Here is a 21866-nt window from a genome sequence, read left to right on the forward strand (position 1 = left end):
TTTACTATTTCCCATGCAAAGGGCCTTTTTGCGAGTGAGCATTGTAGCCTGTTCGTGTTGCTTGTATTTTTGTTATAGCCTGCATCCCATTTTTGTCATTGTGTTTTGTTTCATGTAGTTTATTATGTATTCCCCAACACTTCGTATTGGCTCCTTGACCCTGGACCATGACTATGACTCTGATTATGTATTTGCCCTTGATAAATATGGCTCTTCTCAGCATGTGTCCGCCTCATGATCGCTCCACATTACAGATATTACAGGAGTTTACTGGTATTTTCATGGCTGGGAAAATACGTAGCCATTCAGTTTTCTCCTAAAGGGGACACATTCCAGATTTTTCTATGTTATAAATTATTTCATAAATTTTCCTCAATGATGTGTAATGTCCATTTTTGGTACCATGTACACTTTACAAGCCCTTTGTTATATTATATTTGTGACATTTTCTTGAAGCCAGGAGAAAGGGTTGAGTTAGTTGGTCGACACTCAAAAGAACCAGTGCTTTAGTAGCATAGCTGAGAGGGCAAATCATGCAGGATTGTCGGAACCATCAATGCAAAGCACTTGACTCAGGCACCTTTGAGGATGGAATAAGTGAGAGAAAATGATAATGAAGATGTGAAAATGAAGAACTTCTGTGCAATAGTCAATGAACTGATGCTTTTGAATGTGGAAGAGGAACGGTGTGACAATTACTGGGAGTCCTGGCTGGGTACCGGCCAGGGTAATTGAAACTGTATGAACAGTCCAAGGTCAAACAATCCATAGACAATCCAGTGTAAACTGGAGACTAATTTAACATGTAAATTTCATTATGTATGATCAGCTAAACATAAATAGGGAAGTAAACAAATGTCACGGGACACTCCCCACCCCATGAGTCACGTGATACGGCCTGCCGCATGCAGGGGGGTTCACGCGTGTTTGGAGCCACACCCCCGTGAAAGTACGCACCTGTACGGAGTTAAGTGTTAGTGTGTGTCTGTCTATTTAAACCCACGTCAGTGCGTGCCTCACCGTTGGTCTTTGTCTATGTGTCAGTCAGAACATATGTTAGCGTCCATGTTTGTAGCAATCTTTATCGTTAGTGTTAAGTGTGAGTATGTTCATTGTTCACTGATGTTGTGTGAGTGTCACCGTTATCTGTTACATGTTGTGTCATTAAATGTTTCACAATGTCGATAGAGTCTGTGCATTCTGTTCCACGTCCTGCGGTACTCGGGCAACGTGACAACAAATAAATGATTAAATTAATGATTAATTAAATTAATTATTTAAATAATCCTAATTTGATCAAATTATTAATTATGATGAAATAACGAAATAAAATCAAGCAGTATAAATTAAGTCAAAGCAGTTTATGGAAGCATGAAGTGATATAAAATAAATGAACATCAAATAGGTACATACTTCTGAGTTTCATTTTACAAGGTTGTAAGTGCAGTCGGGGGTTTTAAGAATTGGTAAGACGTTATGGACAATATGGTAAAAACAACGGTGTGCATAAAGGGAATTAGAAAGTGTTGTAGTAGGCTACTACTATTATTATTACTACTAGGACTTCTTTACATGTTAGTATTCAGAAAACAGGGCTTAGAATATCTTTCCATAATTGCTTACACTGTTTTAAGAGCTAGTTCAAATAAAAAAAATTGTTGATTCAAATCGGTGTAAATGTTTACAATTGGTGTAGTACTGTAAAATTGGTGGTTCCCTCTCCAATCCGGTGTTAATCAGGTGTTAAGGTGTTAATATTCAAAAATGGGTATAATGTGCTCTCAGCTTGCATTTGCCTATTATCCTCAACATGAATATATAGTTAGTTATATATAGTTATAGTTATATATAGATAGTCCTATATTGACTAACTGAAAATAGTACTTATTGTAGGGTATTGTTTATTTCACTGATGTTGTCTAACAAACTCTGAGTACTTACTGTTTATTGCACTTATCATTGTCTAAGATAGACCTTATGTATTTTGTACTTCTGGGCATCAGCAGTGATCCCTGTAAGTCTACAGCTCATTGGTATATTGGACTCTAACCTACTCTACTCGCTAGGATGTATCTTTGAGTAAATGACAAAGCAATTTTGTAAGTTGCTCTGGATAAGAGCATCTGCTAAATGCTGTAAATGTAAATGTAAACATGAAAATTTTATGTAAATTTCAGACTAATATGATATTAATTTTAATGCTTATTTTTTATTCTGTCGCATTTCCTATTCATAAATGTATGAAAATATCTATTATTAAACATATGTACAATTACAATTCACAAACATTTATATACAGCCTGTTTTGTGAATACTATTTGACTATTTGAGACACACCACCCTCCCTTAACCTCAGCAGGCTGCTCCACAAATTTTAATAAATATTCTAGGTTTTTGTATATTCATTAATAAATATGTATTGAAAGTCTTTATTTCAATCACTCTGCATCCCTGCGTAACTTGTCATTATTGCCAAAATGTCATTATGCTTAACATTTCTAACTAGGGGCGCAACCACCCATTTGTTAAGGGGTAACCGAACTGCCAATCCAGTATTGACAGAAGCCAGTCCTATTGGGTTGGACATATATGTACTGTGACGTGTGGAGGCAAAGCAGGATGCTGGGACGACTCGTGTCTAACACACCAAATGTTTTTATTTGACACAGACGACAACAGGGTTAGCGAACTAACCTGGTTCAAACATCGACACACCTATACGTAGACACAGGACTTATATGGGGGTGGCTGCTCTGGCTTCAGTGCGCGTGCCTCCAGAGATGCCTTAGCTGATTGGCCCGTCTCAGGGGCAGGCACCGATGACTCCGCCTTCTTGCTTTTGCGTGGCTGCGGCTTAGGCGCTTGAGCTCTGGTGCTGCGATCCTTCACTGAGGGAGTGTCCTCCTCTGGGGACAATACCCCCTGCAAGCCCCATTTGGGCCGCCTGCTTGTACCGGAGCGGAGCCGGTGGTACCTTGGGTGCTGCAGGCTCTTCGCTTTCAGAGTCCATCGACACGGTGTCCATCTCCGAAGGAGAATCCCTATGAAGAGCCTCCTCCATCTCCATCGCCGGATTCTTCTGCTGGTAGACCTCCGAGACCGATCGGAAGCTGACATCAGTGTATTCCGATTGGAGGTTGGTGTCTGTTTGGCACTCACTCCGATCGCGCTCCTCATAAGGGTAATAGGACACCGCGGTGTCCGGACCCTGAGACTGGTCTCCTCAGTACCAGCTCTCATGGTTCGTTAGGGGCCTGTAGGACTCCGTGGAGCTCCCCCAATTCCTGCGGAGCACTCTTCCCTGTCGTTGCAGTATTCAGAGTGCCCAGGAATGTGGAAGGATTCCCCTTAAGGGCTAGGGAGGAACCTTCTTCCCCTTCTTCTTCGTTTTTCCCGGCATCCTTCGATGGTCGATATTTCTGTGATATGCGGAGACAAGCCGTGTCTAGCACAACAAACATTTTTATTCGACACAAAGACGACAACGTGGTTAGCGAACTAATCTGGTTCAAACATTGACACACCTATACGTAGACACAGGGCATACAGGACATACAGACACTAACGACACACAATAATGAGCAGGTGTGAAACACAGAGAGGGAGTGATCATACAGACGAACACACGCACACGCGCAAACACAGAGAGACATTTGGGGAGAGGGGCTGTACCCTGACATACAAAAATGCAAACGCTGTTTCTTTGCTTGAACATATACATGTTATTTAAAAGTTCTAATTAAGTTACATTTCATAACTGTGCACTAGTATCTACCAAGCTTGAACTACCATAACATCATTTTTTACAACAAATTAAAGCTCCTATTGCATGCACAACCTCTAGCTGTTCTGCGGGTAAGACAGAGATGTCACACTCAAATACATCACTTGATAGCATTGAATATTCTAAAAATAAAGTCCATCTACCCGCAAAAACTTCTTACAACTAATATAAATACCTGCGTACCGATTTTCAGCCATTTACGTACAACTGTTTCCAGGCACAATTGGCATGATTGGCAACTGTTTCAACAAACAGGATGCTTAGACAAAAATGTAGAGTCCTCATTTGCTTTATATTTTCCCCACTGTGTGAGGTACATCGATGTGCTCAGCAAAGCATTGCTTTTAAAGTGCGTCCTAAAGTGTAACGCATGTATATGACAGTTTGGGGAAACTGACACAGTCATGGATTGTTTTTAGTAAATAATTTGATTGACAATACTTTTGGACATCATGGAAAGGAAGAGGCTTATTTTAGATGAAGTTTGTCTGGAGTTATTTGGGTGTAGTTATGAGCTGGAAGCTGAGAGATGGTTCAGTGGCTTCTAGCCTAGACTGGCTATGATATTTGCATAGCAAACCACTGGATGCTTCCAGCTGTAAAAAAATCAGAATCCTGCTACAAATTGTAGGTATAAATGAAAAAATATTAATTCTTTACAGTATTACAGCATTTACAGTGTTACAGTATTTTCACCAATATAACCCTTTAGCCTAATAGCAATGAAGCTATAATGAAGCTAATATTGTCTTTTAGTAAGTTGTTAATCATTGTTGTGATGTTTTAGAAAAAAAACATTGCACATTCAATATATAGTGACTAATGACTTTGTATGCATTTTGAGAGGTTTTGGGGCACTTTGGAGATATCTAGGACACCTAGTGGAAAATACTCTTTTCCACTATAACAAAAAAGGAAAAGGGCCCAAAGCAAAACTTCGGGCACACCACATGCTTAGTACCTAGTAGCACCCGTTTTGGCAAGCATCACATTTTGTAAACACTTTTTCTAGCCAGCCAAGAGTCTTCTGATTCTTGTTTAAGGGATTTTCATCCATTCTTCATTGCAACAGTCTTCTAGTTTTGTGAGATTCCTGGGCTGCCTTACATGCACTGTTCTTTTGATGTCTATCCACAGATTTTCAATGCTGTTTGGATCAGGGCACTCTGAGGACCATGGTAAAACCTTCAACTTGCACCTTTTGAGGTAGTTTATTGTGGATTTTGAGGTGTGTTTAGGATCATTATCCATTTGTAGAAGCCGTCCTCTTTTCAACCTCAGCATTTTTACAGAATGGTGTTATGTTTGCTTCCAGATTTTGCTGGAAATTCATTGAATCCATTGTTCCCGCTACCCATGAAATGATTCTGAAATGTTTTATGGCCTTCCAGACCCCTTATCTTGACTGCCACTATTCCTGTTAAGCACCATTTTATAATTACATTTCAAACTGAGGAAATGGCAAACTGAAAACACATTGTTGTCTTCCTATAGCTTTCTCCTGTTTTATAGGCCTGAAGTATTTTCATTTTCATTTTGCTAGGCAGCGGCTTAGAAGAACCCATGGCTGCTGGTTTCTGGGACAAGGTTAGAGGAGTCTGTGTATTTATAAAGCTATGAAATTTGCATCATAGCCTTTCCCATCAATTGGCCTTTCCTAACAATGTTTGTAAACAAGCCATAAGCCTAACAGGCTAATGAAGGTCTGAGACTGTGGTCAAAGTTATTTGAGTGGTCAAATCTCCAAGGTACTTTTTTTTTTTTTTTTTTTTTTTTTGCTGAAAATGTTGAAAAGTGTGTTTCATCTTTTAACTTGATGCCTTTTGGAGATAATTTCATCTTCAACTTGATTAACTGTTCACAGTAACATATATTTTGTCCAGGGGTGCTCAAATCTTTGCATGCCACTGTATGACTGCACTTCTATTTTGTTCTTTCAGAAGACAGCTTAAATCTTTTTATTAACAATTTCCTTCTTTACCCTCACAATATGTTCTTAGCCAAATCTGTCTTCTTCTTGATTATGCGATGGTCTATTTTTTCTACTGTGGGTATGTGTGGGTGCGTGTGCGTGTGCGTGTTTGTCTATCTCTGCATTTCCATTTCCTGAAAGAAAAGGGATGAAAGAAATAACTACAAAGAATAACAATAGCACTGGAAGAACAAGTACAATTTATCATTTATTTATTCAGGGTTTGACAAATATTACTGACACATGGTTCTAAGCTATCACTTTTGAACATGCCTTCAAATCACTTTGGCATCCACTGTTGAAAACACGACTATCGTTACAACACAAGCTTTAAGATGTTCCACAAATTTAATAATAAATGGCTAACAGTCTTTGATTCCAAATGCAATTGTCCCTTCATGCCTCTTGAAGACAGAAATAAGTCAACTCTCATTTTGTTGTGGCTGGTTTTACAGTTTGGCCACAAGATGGTAGCGAAGGTCCATCTATCACAACATCCCAAACAGTATTGGTGGGTTTTACTTGAAATCATTTAGTTAATTTATTTTTCTTGTTATTTTATTTGAAATGTACTTCTATTCCTCCTTCTCCTCCTCTTCCTACTGTTAATAATAATAATAATAATAATAATAATAGTGGTGGAAATAATGTTAACAAAAATATTCATGATAATAGGGTTGTTTCCTTGTGCTGAGTTCAGGTCACCCTCCAGTACCGGTTTCAAGCTTTACATTTTAAGTAAAGCTGCTTGACAGTGATGATGAAATTCCCAATACAGCAGATGATTCATACTCTTTACAACATTTTTTTGAGCATTTTTTTAGACTGCAGTCTTTGAAGGCCTTTGAAGGCTGTATTCAACCTTTAGGGCATACAAGTGCGTTTTCCTATGATTTACAAGCGTAGTGATGTCCTTTATTAATGCTTGAAAAGTGTCCCATGTTCATTACTTTGGAGCGTTCTCTGTCTGGGTTTTCATGTAGAAATTGAACATACACATCTAGAACTCTCTTGAGACACATTTCCAGGTCCTCATGAAAGGTCAGTATGATGTACCATTGCATTGGAATATGTTCATTGGTCCTTGTTGTACAACAGTGGTTATCAGCAGCATAAGGCGTCAATGGATGAGGGTACATGGATGGAGTTATGGTATGTGAAAAAAGCAGTTAAGCTGCCACTGTTGCAGAGGAAGATGAAAGTGAGAAGACAGCAGATGAGTATGCATTGTGATAAAAAAAAAAGTTTACCTGTTTTCTGTTTGTAGAGGTCATATGAGGCTAGTTATAAAAGTAGGCCTAGACCATGAAGAATGGAATGAGTGACGTGCTATCAAAGCAGTTTGAGTTGCTTGCAAAGAATAGTTGTCCTCTGTAAACAGCACAAGGAGTGGGCAAATCACTAAACATCTCTTAACTGGACTATGTGGCTTTAAAATATGGGCCTTGACCCCACTGCCTCAATCTATTTGTGTGTTTTCCTAAAAATGTCATGCTCTGTCCATTTCTGTTATTAATTTGAAATTGAGATCTTCCAACCTAGCAATTTGAAACCCATCATGTTTCTCTAACCTGAACTACATGCTGTTCTTGGATTGGTGGGAACCCTAAGAGGCCTAGTGAACACACGCGTTAGGAGTGTGCATCTAATTCCTATATTTTCCAGCAATAGTCTTTAAACTTGGGGGTTTTCAGCACCCGTGCTGAGGACCTACTTCCATTCTGACTCTTCTTCTTATTAGTAGCAGTAGTAACAGTAGTAGGCCAGCTTATGCTGCACTGAATCTTTTGTTGTCTTTGCTTGTTTGTTTATCGTTCTTTTTCTTCCCTTACGTTGTTGTTCGTTATTATTGTCTAAGCTATCTTATATTTTACATATATGAATTGTCTTTTTTGTGAAATAGTATGGAGTTTTTATTCCAGTCTGGCTAAGTGTGGTGCTGGAGGCGTTTGGAGGAGCGTGGTCTTTAGCTCCGCCTCCTCGAGTGCTCCTTGTCTTCAACCAGGTCCTTTAGACGAGAATAATATGGGCGCACTGGGCGCGGAAGCGTCATTATTTCACTTTTCTTCGAGTAGTGCAAGAAGTCTATAAGGGATGTCTGGCAGAGGAAAGGGTGGTAAGGGCCTGGGAAAAGGTGGCGCTAAGCGTCACCGTAAGGTACTCCGCGACAACATCCAGGGTATCACTAAGCCAGCTATCCGCCGTCTGGCTCGTCGTGGCGGTGTGAAGCGCATCTCCGGTCTGATCTACGAGGAGACCCGTGGCGTGCTGAAAGTGTTTCTGGAGAACGTCATCAGGGACGCGGTTACCTACACCGAGCATGCCAAGAGAAAGACTGTCACCGCCATGGATGTGGTTTATGCTCTGAAACGCCAGGGACGTACTCTGTACGGCTTCGGAGGGTAAACACTGAGTTCAAACGAAACCAACGGCTCTTTTAAGAGCCACCCATACATTCAGTTAAAGAGTTGTTCCGTGCGGCTATGGCCGCCTAAACGCGCCCAAATGTTCTATATTGATAAGGGCTGTAACACGGTTTTAAACGTCTGCATGTTGTATACATGCAGATCGCAGCCCAAAATAAGTCACGGTAATGTTAAAAACATTTCCCAAAGTAAGAGAAAAGAAGCAAAGAATGAGCATTGTGGAGATTTGGCTTGGCTTTCTGCGCCACCTTCCTAAGAAGGGGCGGGAAAGTTAAAGCTAGACATGGCAGGGTGGGATTAAGAGGTAAACGCTATGGACTGGCGGAGCAACGATAGGAGGTTCCTGTGAGAGGCGGGGTTGTTTTCTAGCCAATGATGGCTTGTTATGACCGCGGAGGCGAGGGTATGTTCTAATTAGAATACCAGAGTCTAAATAAACTGGGTGTTCACGCCCTGTTTCTTATTCCGTTGTGGTTTATTCAACGACGAACGTCATGCCCGAACCAGCGAAGTCCGCCCCAAAGAAGGGATCTAAGAAAGCCGTGACCAAGACGACTGGTAAAGGAGGCAAGAAGCGCAGAAAGACCAGGAAGGAGAGTTATGCTATCTACGTGTACAAAGTCTTGAAGCAGGTCCACCCCGACACCGGTATCTCTTCTAAGGCTATGGGGATCATGAATTCCTTTGTGAATGATATCTTCGAGCGCATCGCTGGTGAGGCTTCTCGTCTCGCTCACTACAACAAGCGTTCGACGATCACCTCCAGAGAGATCCAGACTGCCGTGCGCCTGCTGCTTCCCGGTGAGCTGGCCAAACACGCCGTATCTGAGGGTACAAAGGCCGTCACCAAGTACACCAGCTCCAAGTAAAGCGTCATAGTGCGACTTGACTAACCCAAAGGCTCTTTTAAGAGCCACCCACGTTTCCACCAAAGACTTTTTCCATCGTGTGAGTGCATGTACCGTAAAACGAGAAAAGGAAATAAGTTGTAGCTGAAGTAGCGCTTGTGGTGTTCTTGTTCGCTGTGCCGTCGTTTCTCTTCCCCTTTCCCGCGCGTTTTATTAATTTATTTTCGTATGCTTTATTCAGCCGCATGTATCTTGTAATTTAAATGAAACTTTGGAAGTGCTTGAAATTGGGATTTGGAAACCTGCTTCTCCCCCCCCAGAGCTGGGTCGCAGTCTTGTATGAGACTTTTTTTTTTTTTTTTTTTTAATATGTATTGTCACTTTAGGATACAAGTATCTTTGTGTATATATATTATTGGGTCTGATGTAACCTACAAGTATGTCAAGTCACTATGACAACTGTTGTTGTAATCTTCATTGCCCACATTGCCATTTCCTGTTGTTACATTTCATTAGTAGCTATTAATATTCTTTTCACATGTTTTGCCTTGTTTGCAGTAGATGAAGCCTAGTCATCTGCTGAGAAGGGCTAATGGTCTAGGCCTACGTGACCCCTTTGCCCAAGGGGTCATTCGCAAGGTGCATCTATAATGTCCCATGCAACAGACTGAGAAGTCTTGGAAGAGCTAGCATGTGTATGCGCACATATATGTGCATGTGTGAGACACACAGAGAGAGAGAGAGAAGCTGGAGTTGTGCAAGGTATGTGTATTCTGGGAGTGGGATTACTGACCCACAGGACTGTGACTTATAGAATCACATCATATGGAAAAATAAAAAAAATGAATTACAATAATTGTGTAGATCTGACCCACTAAACAAACCTTATGCATGTTCTTTAGAACATTTTCTGCATTATGTCATAAATAAGGTGTTGACCTAAAATGGAAAAATCACAAGGCAAGTTTATCTATTGCCATTCAAAGTGCACAAAGCAATACAGAAGGTTTGTATCTGCTTGTCATTAGGGGTCTGATGCAGTTAAGGATTGCATCCCATCATATATTGCACTAAAGAAGTAAGTTAAGAGAAAACTGTCCAAATAGAATATCACTACAAGGCCTATTTGGAAGTAGGTTACACATGTGCCATACCATGGAAGTGTGGCACTGGAAATGTTATTGGGCTTTGCAAGAAGGTAAAGCTAGGAAAGAGATTAGGCTAATGCAGAATTTAGGGTTATGAAGAGGTCAAGTTATTTCCCATTATGGTTAAAGACAACTTGGGGTAATCCAATGTAGGGTTCTGATGAAGATATGGTTATTCACTTTAGGGTAGGCGTGAACTTGGGCTTACTCAAATAAGGGTTCTGATGACATCAGGGTAATGCCCATTAGGGTTGGTGTGAATTTGGGGTTATTCAAATGAGGGGTCTGATGACATCAGGGTAATGCCCATTAGGTTTAGAGTGAATTTGGGGTTATTCAAATGAGGGTTCTGATGAGGGCAATTCACGTTAGTGTTAGAACATAATTACCCCCAGCAGTGATGTGAGCTCGGACACCTGACGGTGCTCACGTGGTCGCCTCCCCTGATGAGGTGCACCTGATGCCAGACAAATAAGAGGACGACCACGTGTCGAGGAGCACCAGCCCGAGCGAGAGTGCCAGGTTTGGGGGCTTCCTTTGACTAAAACTGGGCTGATTTGACAGACACTTGTGTTTTTAAATGATTCTATTACGTTTTCATATCACAAAAACAAGCAATGAAAACACTATATATGAATGGCATTATAAAGCAATATTTCATAAGAGAGAATCTATACTTTATAATAATTTTTCATCTGTCAGTTCTCATAATTTTCATATGAAAAGTGAAGTAAGATTACATATGGGCTAAGTCACAGATAAACATCTTACATGAAACTCTCCAAAATTTTTACACTTCACACAAATCTGTAGTACAAACATTTTTTACATTTCCCACATTTTTCACCATGTCATCCTTTTGTCTCTTTTTTTTAAAATTTACTATACATTGTTTCACTACTTTTTCACTAGACAAAAAAAGTATTTTCCATAGTCATTTTAGCTCTTGTAGACCAAATTTGCTTCACAATTGTGCGTATACCTATCTAAAACAAAATTATCTTTTTACAATGTATGTTCACATTATAAGCACGATATATTATGTTTTTGTGATTAAATTCTATGTTTAAATCAAACCTCCTGAACTGTTCCCATATTTCTTTAGATCTATAGCAGTCCACTAACAGATTGTTTCTTCCCTATTGTTTCTTTCTCTTTACAATTAAGCATTGGACATTCGGCCGTCTTCACAAAGCAACTCCGTTGAACCACAGACATCGTTGGTAGCCTAGCCACTTCAGCAAGCCACATCCTAGCCTTTATTTTCTCTGAAACATGTTCTCCTGATAGCAAATTCAACAGATTTTTATTCTCCCTTTCATCGCAATCCCCAGACTGTATCTGCCCTCTGTACTTATGATCTGCTATACTTTTATAAATAGTTTTATTCGATTGCGTTCTCCAATCGATCTTCCAACTTTTACATTTATCAACAAAATCTGAGCACAAAAGTTTATAGTATGGTACATTCTTCCTTTTCTTTCCTTTCTTCTTTTCCCAGTCTGAGATTTCACCAATTCATTTAGCTTTCCTACCAGTGCTTGTATTGACATGTCTACAAAAACTTATTTTTAATTAAAGCCTCCATTTTCTTTATTCTTATATACACATTCCCTTTTTGTAGCTTCTCTGTTATTACCCCACATTGTTCTAATATATATTTTATTCAGTTCGGTCACTATTTTGTTCCGCTGGAGGAAAAACGATGGACAGAAACAATAGTTTTGATAAAACGAATGTCTTAATTAGTTTGATCTTCGATTTGTAGCTCACACCCCAGTGTATAATTCTCTTTGATTCCTCTGTGATTTCCTGTAGCTTCCTCTGCCAGTTGCTCTCAACTAAATTTCCGTTACCGATATAAATTCCAATGATTTTAATTTCCTCATGCATACTGATACATAGAGCACTCCTTCCTCCTTGTTCCCCAATCCAAACCGCCTCAGTCTTGGAATGATTCAAAGATGCCTCGGATACACGTTTGTACAAGTCAAAATGTTCGCACATCCCATCTAACTCTTTTTGAGTTGTTACATCATCTGCATTAACTGTTCACAGTAACATATATTTTGACCAGGGGTGCCCAAGCTTTTCTTTTGCATGCCACTGTATAACTACAATTCTATTTTGTTCTTTCAGAAGACAGCTCAAATCTTTTTATTAATAATTTCCTTCTCTACCCTCACAATATATTCTTAGCCAAATCGGACTTCTGCTTGATTATGCGATGGACTGTGTGTGTGTGTGTGTGTGTGTGTGTGTGTGTGTGTGTGTTTTGATGTAGCTCAGCATTTGCATTTCCTGAAAGAAAAGCTTGCAAAGGGATGAGAGAAATAATGTTACACTCCTGGAGTGCTTTGCAGTAGGTTCTGCAAAGTTTGTCAGCAAATTAGATTTACTTAAAGGTTATTGGCAGGTCCCTCTTACTGATCATGCATCAGAGATCTCTGCTTTTGCTACCCTGGACACCTTTCTGCAATACATTTATGCCTTTTGGATTGCGTTTATGAAAGGTGTATTGAATTGTGAAGCTTATCTCGATGACCTTGTTGTATATTCAGATACATGGGAACAGCATTTGAAGACACTGGAGACCGTAATCTCTAAGTTGCGAGATGCTTCATTAGTGTTAAATTTGGAAAAGTGTGAATTTGAGGACAAGCGTGGTTCGCTACCTTGGAAAACAGTGGGACGTGGACAGGTGCGTCCCTTGGATGCTAAGGTAGAAGCCATCAAAGCTTTTCCAGTTCCTCGGACAAAACGGGACCTACGTCGGTTTTTGGGGATGGCTGGCTACTATCGTTGCTTTTGTAAAAACTTTTCAGATGTTGTCTTACCTTTGACTTCACTTTCATGCAAAAACACTTCTCTTGTATGGACTCCAAACATCAGTTAGCTTATAGTACCATTGAGAAAGAAGCCCTTGCACTCCTTTTTGCTCTGCAACACTTTGAAGTGTATCTTGATGGTAGTTCAGATCTAATCACTGATTATACTGACCATAATCCTTTGGTGTTTTTGAACAAGATGTGTAACCAGCGACTCGTACGATGGTCAATGATTGTCCTCTCAATCCTCTCAAGATGGTTCATGAAAAAGGTGTAGCGAATGTGATGCTGACGCATTGTTGAGAATTTAAGGTATGCTGGAGTCGTGTTTCCCCCAGTTCTCACACGTAAGTTGGGTGTTACACTCCTGGAGTGCTACAGTGTGCTCCTGATCCAGTTCTGCATTTGGGGCTGTCTGTGCACCTCGTTGCTAGCCCCGCCCCTCATTGAGTGATTGCTGGGATTGCTGTGGCTTATATAAGGACCCTGCTGCAAGAAGCCAGTGGCTTGCCCAAGCTCCTTTTTGTGTTAGTGTTTTGCTATATGAATTGAGAGTTTGAAATCTTTGCTGTGCTTTCCTTGTCTGTATGTTAGTATTCCCTATGTTTTGTTTATGATTGTGATCGCTGTGATAGTTGAACGGTTTTTGTGTATGTTTATGTATAGTTACTGATTGTAGGGAGTGGTGCCTGTTGGTTTGGGGTTATTGTCTGTTTATTGTCAGGGAGTTAGTGTAGGATTGTATTTTATTTTTGTCCTGTAAAGTGTATTTAGTTGTGGTGTTTCTTCTGGTAGTGTGGGTTTTGTTTATTTTGGCAACTCCTGAAGTAATTCAGTGTTTGTAGGTAGATGTGTGTGTCTTTGTTCACCATTTAAATACACATTTCACCTCATCTACCAGTTTAGTCTTGTGACTAATTATTCCACCTACCATCCTGCTACCAGTCTTTTCAAAATGCTGTTGCGACCTCATCGCCTAGACAGGGTCGTAACAATAAATACGACGAATAACAATAGCACTGGAAGAACAAGTACAATAAGAATGTACAATTTTTCAAACCCCTGAATAAATAGTCTAATATTACTGACACATGGTTCTAAGCTATCACTTTTGAACAAGCCTTCAAATCACTTTGGCAACCACTGTTGAAAACAGGACTATCATTATGACACGGTGCACAAGCTTTAAGCTGTACCACAAATCTAATAATAAATGGTTAACAGTTCTTGATTCCAAATGCAACTGTCCCTTCAGGTCTCTTGAACACAGAAATAAGTCAACTCATTTTGTGGCTGGTTTTATAGTTTGGCCACAAGATGGGAGCAAAGCTCCAACTAGCAGAGCATCCCAATCAGTATTGGAGTGTTTTACTGGGCATCATTTAGTTGCATTTTTTTTTTTTAATGTATTTGATCACTTTATATGACTACACAAAGACACTTGTGTTATATATATTTGTGTGTGTGTGTGTGTGTGTGTGTATATATGTATGTATTTATGTATGTATGTTTGGTTCTGATGTAGCCTACAAGCATGTCAAGTCACCTTGGCAACTATTGTTGTAATCTTCATTGCTCACATTATGGCATTATTTCTTGTTGTTACATTTCATTAGTAGCTTTTAATATTATTTTCACTTATTTTGCCTTGTTTGTAGTAGAAGAAGCCTAGTCATCTGCTGAGAAGGAATAACTTACTTCTTTAGTGCAATATATGATGGGATGCAATCCTTAACTTCTTCAGAACCCTAATGACAAGAAGAGACAAAGTTAGTTTTTGTGATGCCCTGTCAATACCTTCTGTATTGCTTTGTGCACTTTGAATGCCAATAGATAAACTTGCCTTGTGATTTTTCATTTTAGGTCAACACCTTATTGATGACATGATCCAGAAAATGTTCAAAAGAACATGCATAAGGTTTGTTTAGTGGGTCAGATCTACAAAATTATTGTAATTAGTTTATTTATTTATTTTTTTAAATATGATGTGATTCTATGAGTCACAGTCCTGTGGCTCAGTAATCGCACTCCCAGAATACACATATCTTGCACAACTCCAACTTCTCTCTCTCTATCTGTCTCACACATGCATATATATGTGCGCATTCACATGCTAGGTTTTCCAAGACTTCTCCGTCTCTTGCATGGGACATTATAGATGCATCTTGCGAATGCAATGTGGGGCAAAGGGGTCACGTAGCCCTAGACCATTCAGAATGGAATGAATCAACTGCTATGAAACTTGTAGGAATTGCCTGTAAAGAATAGCTGTGATCTGTATGCAGTACAAAGAGTGGGCAAATGCTAAACATCTCTTAAGGTGAGTTTGGGGTTATTCAAATGAGGGTTCTGATGAGGTCAGGGTAATTCACTTTAGGGTTAGAGTGAATTTGTGGTTATTCAAATGAGGGTTCTGATGAGGAAGGTTAATTCACTTTTGGATTAGATGGAACTTGGGGTTATTCAAATTGAGGGTTCTGATGAGGTCAGGGTAATTTACTTTAGTGTTAGAACTTGGGCTCCCAGCAATGACGTGAGTTCTCACGTGGTTGCCTCCCCTAATGGGGAGCACGTGATTCCAGCCCAATTAGAGGCCAGCTACCTGACAAGGAGCGCCAGGTTTTGGTGGCTTTACTTTGACTAAGACACTTGGCTGCGGGAAGTACACTCTCAGCCACTCTCTCCTGCACCTGTGTTTTACTCGCACGTACATAAGGCCTTTTTCAACTAGTACACACACCACTGCCGCACTCTTAGCACCTCCATGCTTTTGCTCAGGCTCTCCTTCAACGCGCATATTGGGACTTGCTAGATGTATGCCTTCATTTCTCACATTTTCACGCCCCACATGCCTAGAAATACACCATGTCTTATTTGGAGCGGCAGTCGCGCAGTACCGTTTTGTGGCAGCTGTGCAAAACAAGATCGGGCTGCACGGGCTTTTCTGGCACGCAAGTGAACCACAGAGCCCATTCTTGCGAAACGCGTTGTTTGACGACTTACAAATTGTTTTAGCATGTATATTTAGGCCCGGATTTGTCATGAGAAAACACAAGTGCGAGCAGCTCACGGAAGCACAGACGCTGAGTGCTGGGCGGGTTGAGTCTACACCGTCCTCATGCGGCTTTTAAGGCCGGCCCCTCGCTAGGAGGGAGGTTCAACTCAACAGAGCAGTGTGTGCGACGTAGAGTACTGTTTGCGCGCGTCTATTTCTCGTAGTTAACACGACGATGGCAGAAGTAGCTCCAGCCCCAGCCGCCGCTGCGCCGGCCAAGGCGCCTAAGAAGAAAGCTGCCGCTAGACCCAAGAAAGCGGGACCCAGCGTCGGTGAGCTTATCGTCAAAGCTGTTTCTGCTTCCAAAGAACGGAACGGGGTCTCTCTCGCCGCTCTGAAGAAAGCTTTGGCTGCGGGTGGTTACGACGTGGAAAAGAACAACTCTCGCGTCAAGCTTGCTATCAAAAGCTTGGTGACAAAGGAAACTCTGGTGCAGACCAAAGGAACCGGTGCCTCTGGCTCTTTTAAGCTCAACAAGAAGCAAGACGAAGCCAAGAAAAAGCCCGCTAAGAAAGCCGCGCCTAAGGCGAAAAAAGCGCCCGCCAAGAAACCTGCCGCGGCTAAAAAGCCCAAGAAGGTAGCGGCAAAGAAGCCCGCCTCCGCCGCTGCAAAGAAGTCGCCCAAGAAGGCGAAGAAGCCTGCTGCCGCCGCGAAAGCCACCAAGAGCCCCAAGAAAGCAAAGAAGCCGGCCACCCCGAAGAAGGCAGCCAAGAGCCCCAAGAAGGCAAAGACCGCCAAGCCCAAGACTGCCAAACCAAAGGCTGCAAAGGCGAAAAAAGCTGCCCCCAAGAAGAAGTAAACGTGCATGTTTTCATGTCTTGGTATCCCCAAAAGGCTCTTTTAAGAGCCACCCACTTTTCTCTTCCAAAGAGCGGTTTTCCTTACACTCTCGAAATGGTTACGAGCGAATTAATACGGCCAAGTGTGTAATCGGAGTTTATTTTAACGTGCGATTTCTTCCATAGACGTACTGAGTGGACACGGAAAAGAAAAGTGAAGCATTAGATGGTGTTTGTATTGAATGGAATTTTTTTTTAATACGGTCAATTTAAAAATGGAAAGGAAAACGAGGACCAATTCCATTTTGCATAGAAATATTGTACAGCCTAAGCAGATTTCTGTGCCGTTTATTTCTCCCTTTCCATTATTAAGAAAATTCAATTCAACGCAAACACTCCACCACAGAAACCTCACAAACAATATCCACCGGAGGACCCAGACTACCTTCACGCTATAGATTACTAATTAACAATACAATTTATATCTGTAAATTAGGTATACATTATCCATTTATATATCCAAAAGAGTCCAGGGAAATTTCTTTTTTCCTCTCATATCAATCGTCTTCAACCTTTGTAACTCACACACAATCTGTTTAAACACTATTTCTGCAGGTATTATACATTGTTCAATAATCATCTTACGTCGTGTTTTCCAAATCTTCGAATTTATCACACAAACAATCATCCAACAAAAGTCCTTTACATTCTCAGTCAAATTCTCATTAAACACTCCATACATAATACTTTTGCTGTTACGACCGCATTTAAACCCAATACCTTCCATTTTCTCCCAAATTTCAATAGTCCTTGTGCACGGCAGTAATAAATGTTCTATCGTTTCATCGGCCATGCAATTATACATCGGACATTCCTTAGTTGTAACAAAACAACTCTATTTGACAATACATCGTACAGGCAATCTTCCAAAAGATATAAGCCATGCCGTACCTCGAACATTCTCTCCTGTCTTTATCATACATGTACGTATCATGAAAAGACTTAATAATAATAATAATAATAATAATAATAATAATAATAAAAATACAAATAACTTGGAAGTATTTAGACTATTTGCTCCAAACTGAAATCCATATGAAGAAGAATGACAAAAACTGGAAGTGATTCCGTGTGGGAGGGAGAGTTGCAGGCTAAGGAAAGGGAGGCCGGCTTTGGAAGTGGACGAGTGCTTCGCGATTGGTTATTCGTCCTGTCCTCCTTAGCCAATAGGAGAGCTGTTGATTTTGCTATATCTGAAGCGCTCGTAGGTGATAGGCGATTATTTCAGCTTTGCTCTCAAGACGCTGTTGTACCCATAATGAGTGGAAGAGGGAAGACCGGCGGTAAGGCTAGGGCTAAGGCCAAGACTCGCTCCTCTCGCGCTGGTCTGCAGTTTCCTGTGGGCCGTGTGCACAGGCTTTTGCGCAAAGGTAATTATGCCGAGCGCGTTGGTGCCGGTGCTCCGGTCTATTTGGCTGCTGTGCTGGAGTATCTGACTGCTGAAATTCTCGAGTTGGCAGGCAACGCCGCCCGTGACAACAAGAAGACCCGTATCATTCCTCGTCATCTGCAGCTCGCCGTGCGTAACGACGAGGAGTTGAACAAGCTGTTAGGAGGGGTGACTATTGCTCAAGGTGGCGTGCTGCCCAACATTCAGGCTGTTCTGCTGCCCAAGAAAACCGAGAAGGCGGTCAAGACCAAGTAAATTCACCTCTGCTCCGTTGTCTGCAGATCCCAAAGGCTCTTTTAAGAGCCACCCACACTGACTGAGGAAGTGCAACTTTTTAATGTTACTGTCTGTTCTACCTTGCATTTTTCTCGAGGGCACTAAATGACTAACGGGCACCGCTGTCCATTACCACGCCACGTCTGAGCACACGTACACCTTCCCCGTTTTTACGCGCCCAATAGCATCTGATGAAAGCAAGCTAGTACTCGTACATTTATATACGTACTTGTAGAAGTGCTGTGTGTGTGTGTATATATTTTATTTATATATATATATATATATAAATAAGATGCTGTTGGTGCTACAAACATGTAAAAAAAAAAAAGTAACCGGGAGTACGTTCAACAATGTACACTGCAGGCACATAAAGAGCACGGCTCAAAAGTAGGCTTACTGGCTTGCTTTTTTGAAATGTGCGCGTAGTGGAACACGGGCCAATTGACTTGATGTGACGTATCTTTATTTGTCCAATGGACGGCATGCTTACTGAAGACGCCCAATGAGCGCAGGTCGGCGTTATGGCTTAAAAAGGATGTCGTCGTGGTTGTGTCTTATTCTCTTTCTTCGTCAGTTAAGAGTAGAATTGCGTCGCTATGGCAAGAACAAAGCAGACCGCCCGTAAGTCCACCGGTGGTAAAGCCCCGAGGAAGCAGCTTGCCACCAAGGCCGCTCGTAAGAGCGCCCCAGCCACCGGCGGCGTGAAGAAGCCTCATCGTTACAGGCCTGGTACCGTAGCTCTGAGGGAGATTCGTCGTTATCAGAAGTCGACCGAGTTGCTGATCCGCAAGCTGCCCTTCCAGCGCCTGGTGAGAGAAATTGCTCAGGATTTCAAGACCGATCTCCGTTTCCAGAGCTCTGCCGTCATGGCCTTGCAGGAGGCTAGCGAGGCATACCTGGTCGGCCTGTTCGAGGATACTAACTTGTGCGCTATCCACGCCAAGAGAGTCACCATCATGCCCAAGGACATCCAGTTGGCCCGCCGCATTCGCGGAGAGCGTGCTTAAACTGCTCGCTCGGCGTAATATCCCAAAATACCCAAAGGCTCTTTTAAGAGCCACCTAAATTGTTTCGCTGCAAAATGAGCAAGTCGCCTTGGCAACGCTTCTCACCGATACGTCGTTATTATAACGTGCATCTGACATGTGCTTCTAGATTACGGGCAACCTAGTTTGCTATGAGGGTTAATTCCATAGCTGAGAAACTATGGCAACGGTAAGGAGCGTTGTATTGTGAGTCGACAAGAAACTTTGTAGTAAGGTCGTCTGGGTTAGCGGTGCTCTAGCGGGAGTATGACGTTCACGTCATCAAAATGTATCACTGAGAAACGAAACTGATACAAGTCTTTCAGAGATGTCAGTGTCTTTTCTTCGACTGAAATAAATATGTACTGGTGCTATTAACTAAATTCTAGACACGGACGTGGTTTTCAGACCTGTTCTCTATTAACCTTTGTGTCTTGGTGGTAACACAACTTTCATGGAAAAAATGAACAAAAACAATGTTTCATTTTTTAAATGATTTGTTTTGTTTTCTGTGAAAGTCGTTAGCTTTCAAGTTGCGGAGAACTATTTAGTGGTGGCTCATTTTTGATCAGAATGCTGTCAGAATATAAATGTATAATGCAGAACAATTAGCCAGTTTCTCTTGGGAGAAACAACAACAACAAAAAAACAACACCAACAATAATAATAAACCTATGGAATGGGTATGTCCTTCTCAGAAATAATTTCTAGGCTTAGCTGACAGCCACTCTCATAAAGGTTTGTTTGCTTTTGTATCTGCTGTTGAAATAAACACAATAATTGTCTTTCATCATAAAAAGAAAAGCCCTAAAACAATAACTAAAAAATGCTCTGAAGACAAATAAAAATATTTATAGAAATTGACTTGCCTTTCATGATGATTCTTCTTTTTCTTCTTCTTCTTATTGTAAGCCTACTCGTGGTTAGTTATAGGAGACTTGCATTTATTTCTGTATGTATTTATTTTATTCATGTTCATCAAGCACTTAATATGTGAGATCAAAGCATGCTTTTCATGCATTTATTTCCATAATCTCATTATGGTCTTTTTTTTTTCCTGAACTCCTGAAGTTACCCATCTGGAACCCCATAGTTCATTTGTTTGCTGTACCATACACCAGGCCCTTTTAACAGATATCATATCATATAACAGTATCTACAGTGGCATGCAAAGGTTTGGGCACATCTGGTCAAAATGCATGTTACTGTCAACTGTTAAGCAAGTTGAAGATGAAATGCTCTCCAAAAGGCATAAAGTTTAAGATGACGCATTCCTTTTGTATTTTAAACTGAAACTTTTTTTTTTTTTTTTTTTTTTAACATCTTTTACATTTTCAAAATAACAAAAAAGGAAAAGGGCCTAAAGCAAAACTTCGGGCACACTACATGCTTAGTACCTAGTAGCACCCGCTTTGGCAAGCATCACATTTTGTAAACACTTTTTCTAGCCAGCCAAGAGTCTTCTGATTCTTGTTTAAGGGATTTTCATCCATTCTTCATTGCAACAGTCTTCTAGTTTTGTGAGATTCCTGGGCTGTCTTGCATGCACTGTTCTTTTGATGTCTATCCACAGATTTTCAATGCTGTTTGGATCAGGGCACTCTGAGGACCATGGTAAAACCTTCAACTTGCACCTTTTGAGGTAGTTTATTGTGGATTTTGAGGTGTGTTTAGGATCATTATCCATTTGTAGAAGCCGTCCTCTTTTCAACCTCAGCATTTTTACAGAATAGTGTTATGTTTGCTTCCAGATTTTGCTGGAAATTCATTGAATCCATTGTTCCCTCTACCCATGAAATGATTCTGAAATGTTTTATGGCCTTCCAGACCCCTTATCTTGACTGCCACTATTCCTGTTAAGCACCATTTTATAATTACATTTCAAACTCATGAAATGGCAAACTGAAAACACATTGTTGTCTTCCTATAGCTTTCTCCTGTTTTATAGGCCTGAAGTATTTTCATTTTCATTTTGCTAGGCAGCGGCTTAGAAGAACCCATGGCTGCTGGTTTCTGGGACAAGGTTAGAGGAGTCTGGGTATTTATAAAGCTTTGAAATTTGCATCATGTGGCCTTTCCTAACAATGTTTGTAAACAAGCCATAAGCCTAACAGGCTAATGAAGGTCTGAGACTGTCGTCAAAGTTATTTGAGTGTTCAAATCTCCTAGGTACTCTTTTTTTTTTTTCCACAATTGTATAAAACAAACTAATACACTGACATTGCTGAAAATGTTGAAAAGTGTGTTTCATCATTTTTGACCTGACATTTAAACA

At 40.8% G+C, this 21866-nt stretch overlaps 5 protein-coding genes across 6 annotated transcripts; all 5 read left to right on the forward strand.

Annotated features, from left to right (window-relative positions):
- The first annotated feature begins 7847 nt into the window (after positions 1–7847).
- Positions 7848–8199, forward strand: LOC113588367 (histone H4). Its single transcript, XM_035534812.1, has one exon. It carries the CDS (start codon positions 7851–7853, stop codon positions 8160–8162), a length of 312 nt encoding a protein of 103 aa, XP_035390705.1. The 5' UTR covers positions 7848–7850; the 3' UTR covers positions 8163–8199.
- Positions 8200–8661: 462 nt separating this feature from the next.
- On the forward strand, positions 8662–9843 carry LOC118242691 (histone H2B 1/2-like). The gene is made up of 2 exons (XM_035534806.1): positions 8662–8983; positions 9589–9843. Exons 1-2 carry the CDS (start codon positions 8677–8679, stop codon positions 9600–9602), a joined length of 321 nt encoding a protein of 106 aa, XP_035390699.1. The 5' UTR covers positions 8662–8676; the 3' UTR covers positions 9603–9843.
- A 6393-nt stretch (positions 9844–16236) lies between these two features.
- Positions 16237–16928, forward strand: LOC118242675 (histone H1-like). The gene has a single exon (XM_035534783.1). The coding sequence runs from the start codon at positions 16237–16239 to the stop codon at positions 16858–16860; it is 624 nt and encodes a 207-aa protein (XP_035390676.1). The 3' UTR covers positions 16861–16928.
- A 1230-nt stretch (positions 16929–18158) lies between these two features.
- Positions 18159–18562, forward strand: LOC118242688 (histone H2A). Its single transcript, XM_035534799.1, has one exon. The coding sequence runs from the start codon at positions 18159–18161 to the stop codon at positions 18543–18545; it is 387 nt and encodes a 128-aa protein (XP_035390692.1). The 3' UTR covers positions 18546–18562.
- A 549-nt stretch (positions 18563–19111) lies between these two features.
- Positions 19112–20394, forward strand: LOC118242683 (histone H3). Of its 2 annotated transcripts, XM_035534794.1 has the most exons (2): positions 19112–19375; positions 19466–20394. In XM_035534794.1, the coding sequence occupies exons 1-2, from the start codon at positions 19163–19165 to the stop codon at positions 19571–19573; spliced, it is 321 nt and encodes a 106-aa protein (XP_035390687.1). In that variant the 5' UTR covers positions 19112–19162; the 3' UTR covers positions 19574–20394. The 2 variants fall into 2 exon arrangements, with proteins under 2 accessions (XP_035390687.1, XP_035390686.1); XM_035534793.1 differs by having other exon boundaries at positions 19112–20394.
- Positions 20395–21866: the final 1472 nt, after the last annotated feature.

Source organism: Electrophorus electricus, chromosome 16, assembly GCF_013358815.1.
Source record: "Electrophorus electricus isolate fEleEle1 chromosome 16, fEleEle1.pri, whole genome shotgun sequence".
Lineage (NCBI taxonomy): Eukaryota > Metazoa > Chordata > Actinopteri > Gymnotiformes > Gymnotidae > Electrophorus > Electrophorus electricus.

Excerpts from the sequence above, each read along its gene's own strand:
- LOC113588367 (XM_035534812.1), top strand. The coding sequence starts at position 7,851 with ATGTCTGGCAGAGGAAAGGGTGGTAAGGGCCTGGGAAAAGGTGGCGCT.
- LOC118242691 (XM_035534806.1), top strand. The coding sequence starts at position 8,677 with ATGCCCGAACCAGCGAAGTCCGCCCCAAAGAAGGGATCTAAGAAAGCC.
- LOC118242675 (XM_035534783.1), top strand. The coding sequence starts at position 16,237 with ATGGCAGAAGTAGCTCCAGCCCCAGCCGCCGCTGCGCCGGCCAAGGCG.
- LOC118242688 (XM_035534799.1), top strand. The coding sequence starts at position 18,159 with ATGAGTGGAAGAGGGAAGACCGGCGGTAAGGCTAGGGCTAAGGCCAAG.
- LOC118242683 (XM_035534793.1), top strand. The coding sequence starts at position 19,163 with ATGGCAAGAACAAAGCAGACCGCCCGTAAGTCCACCGGTGGTAAAGCC.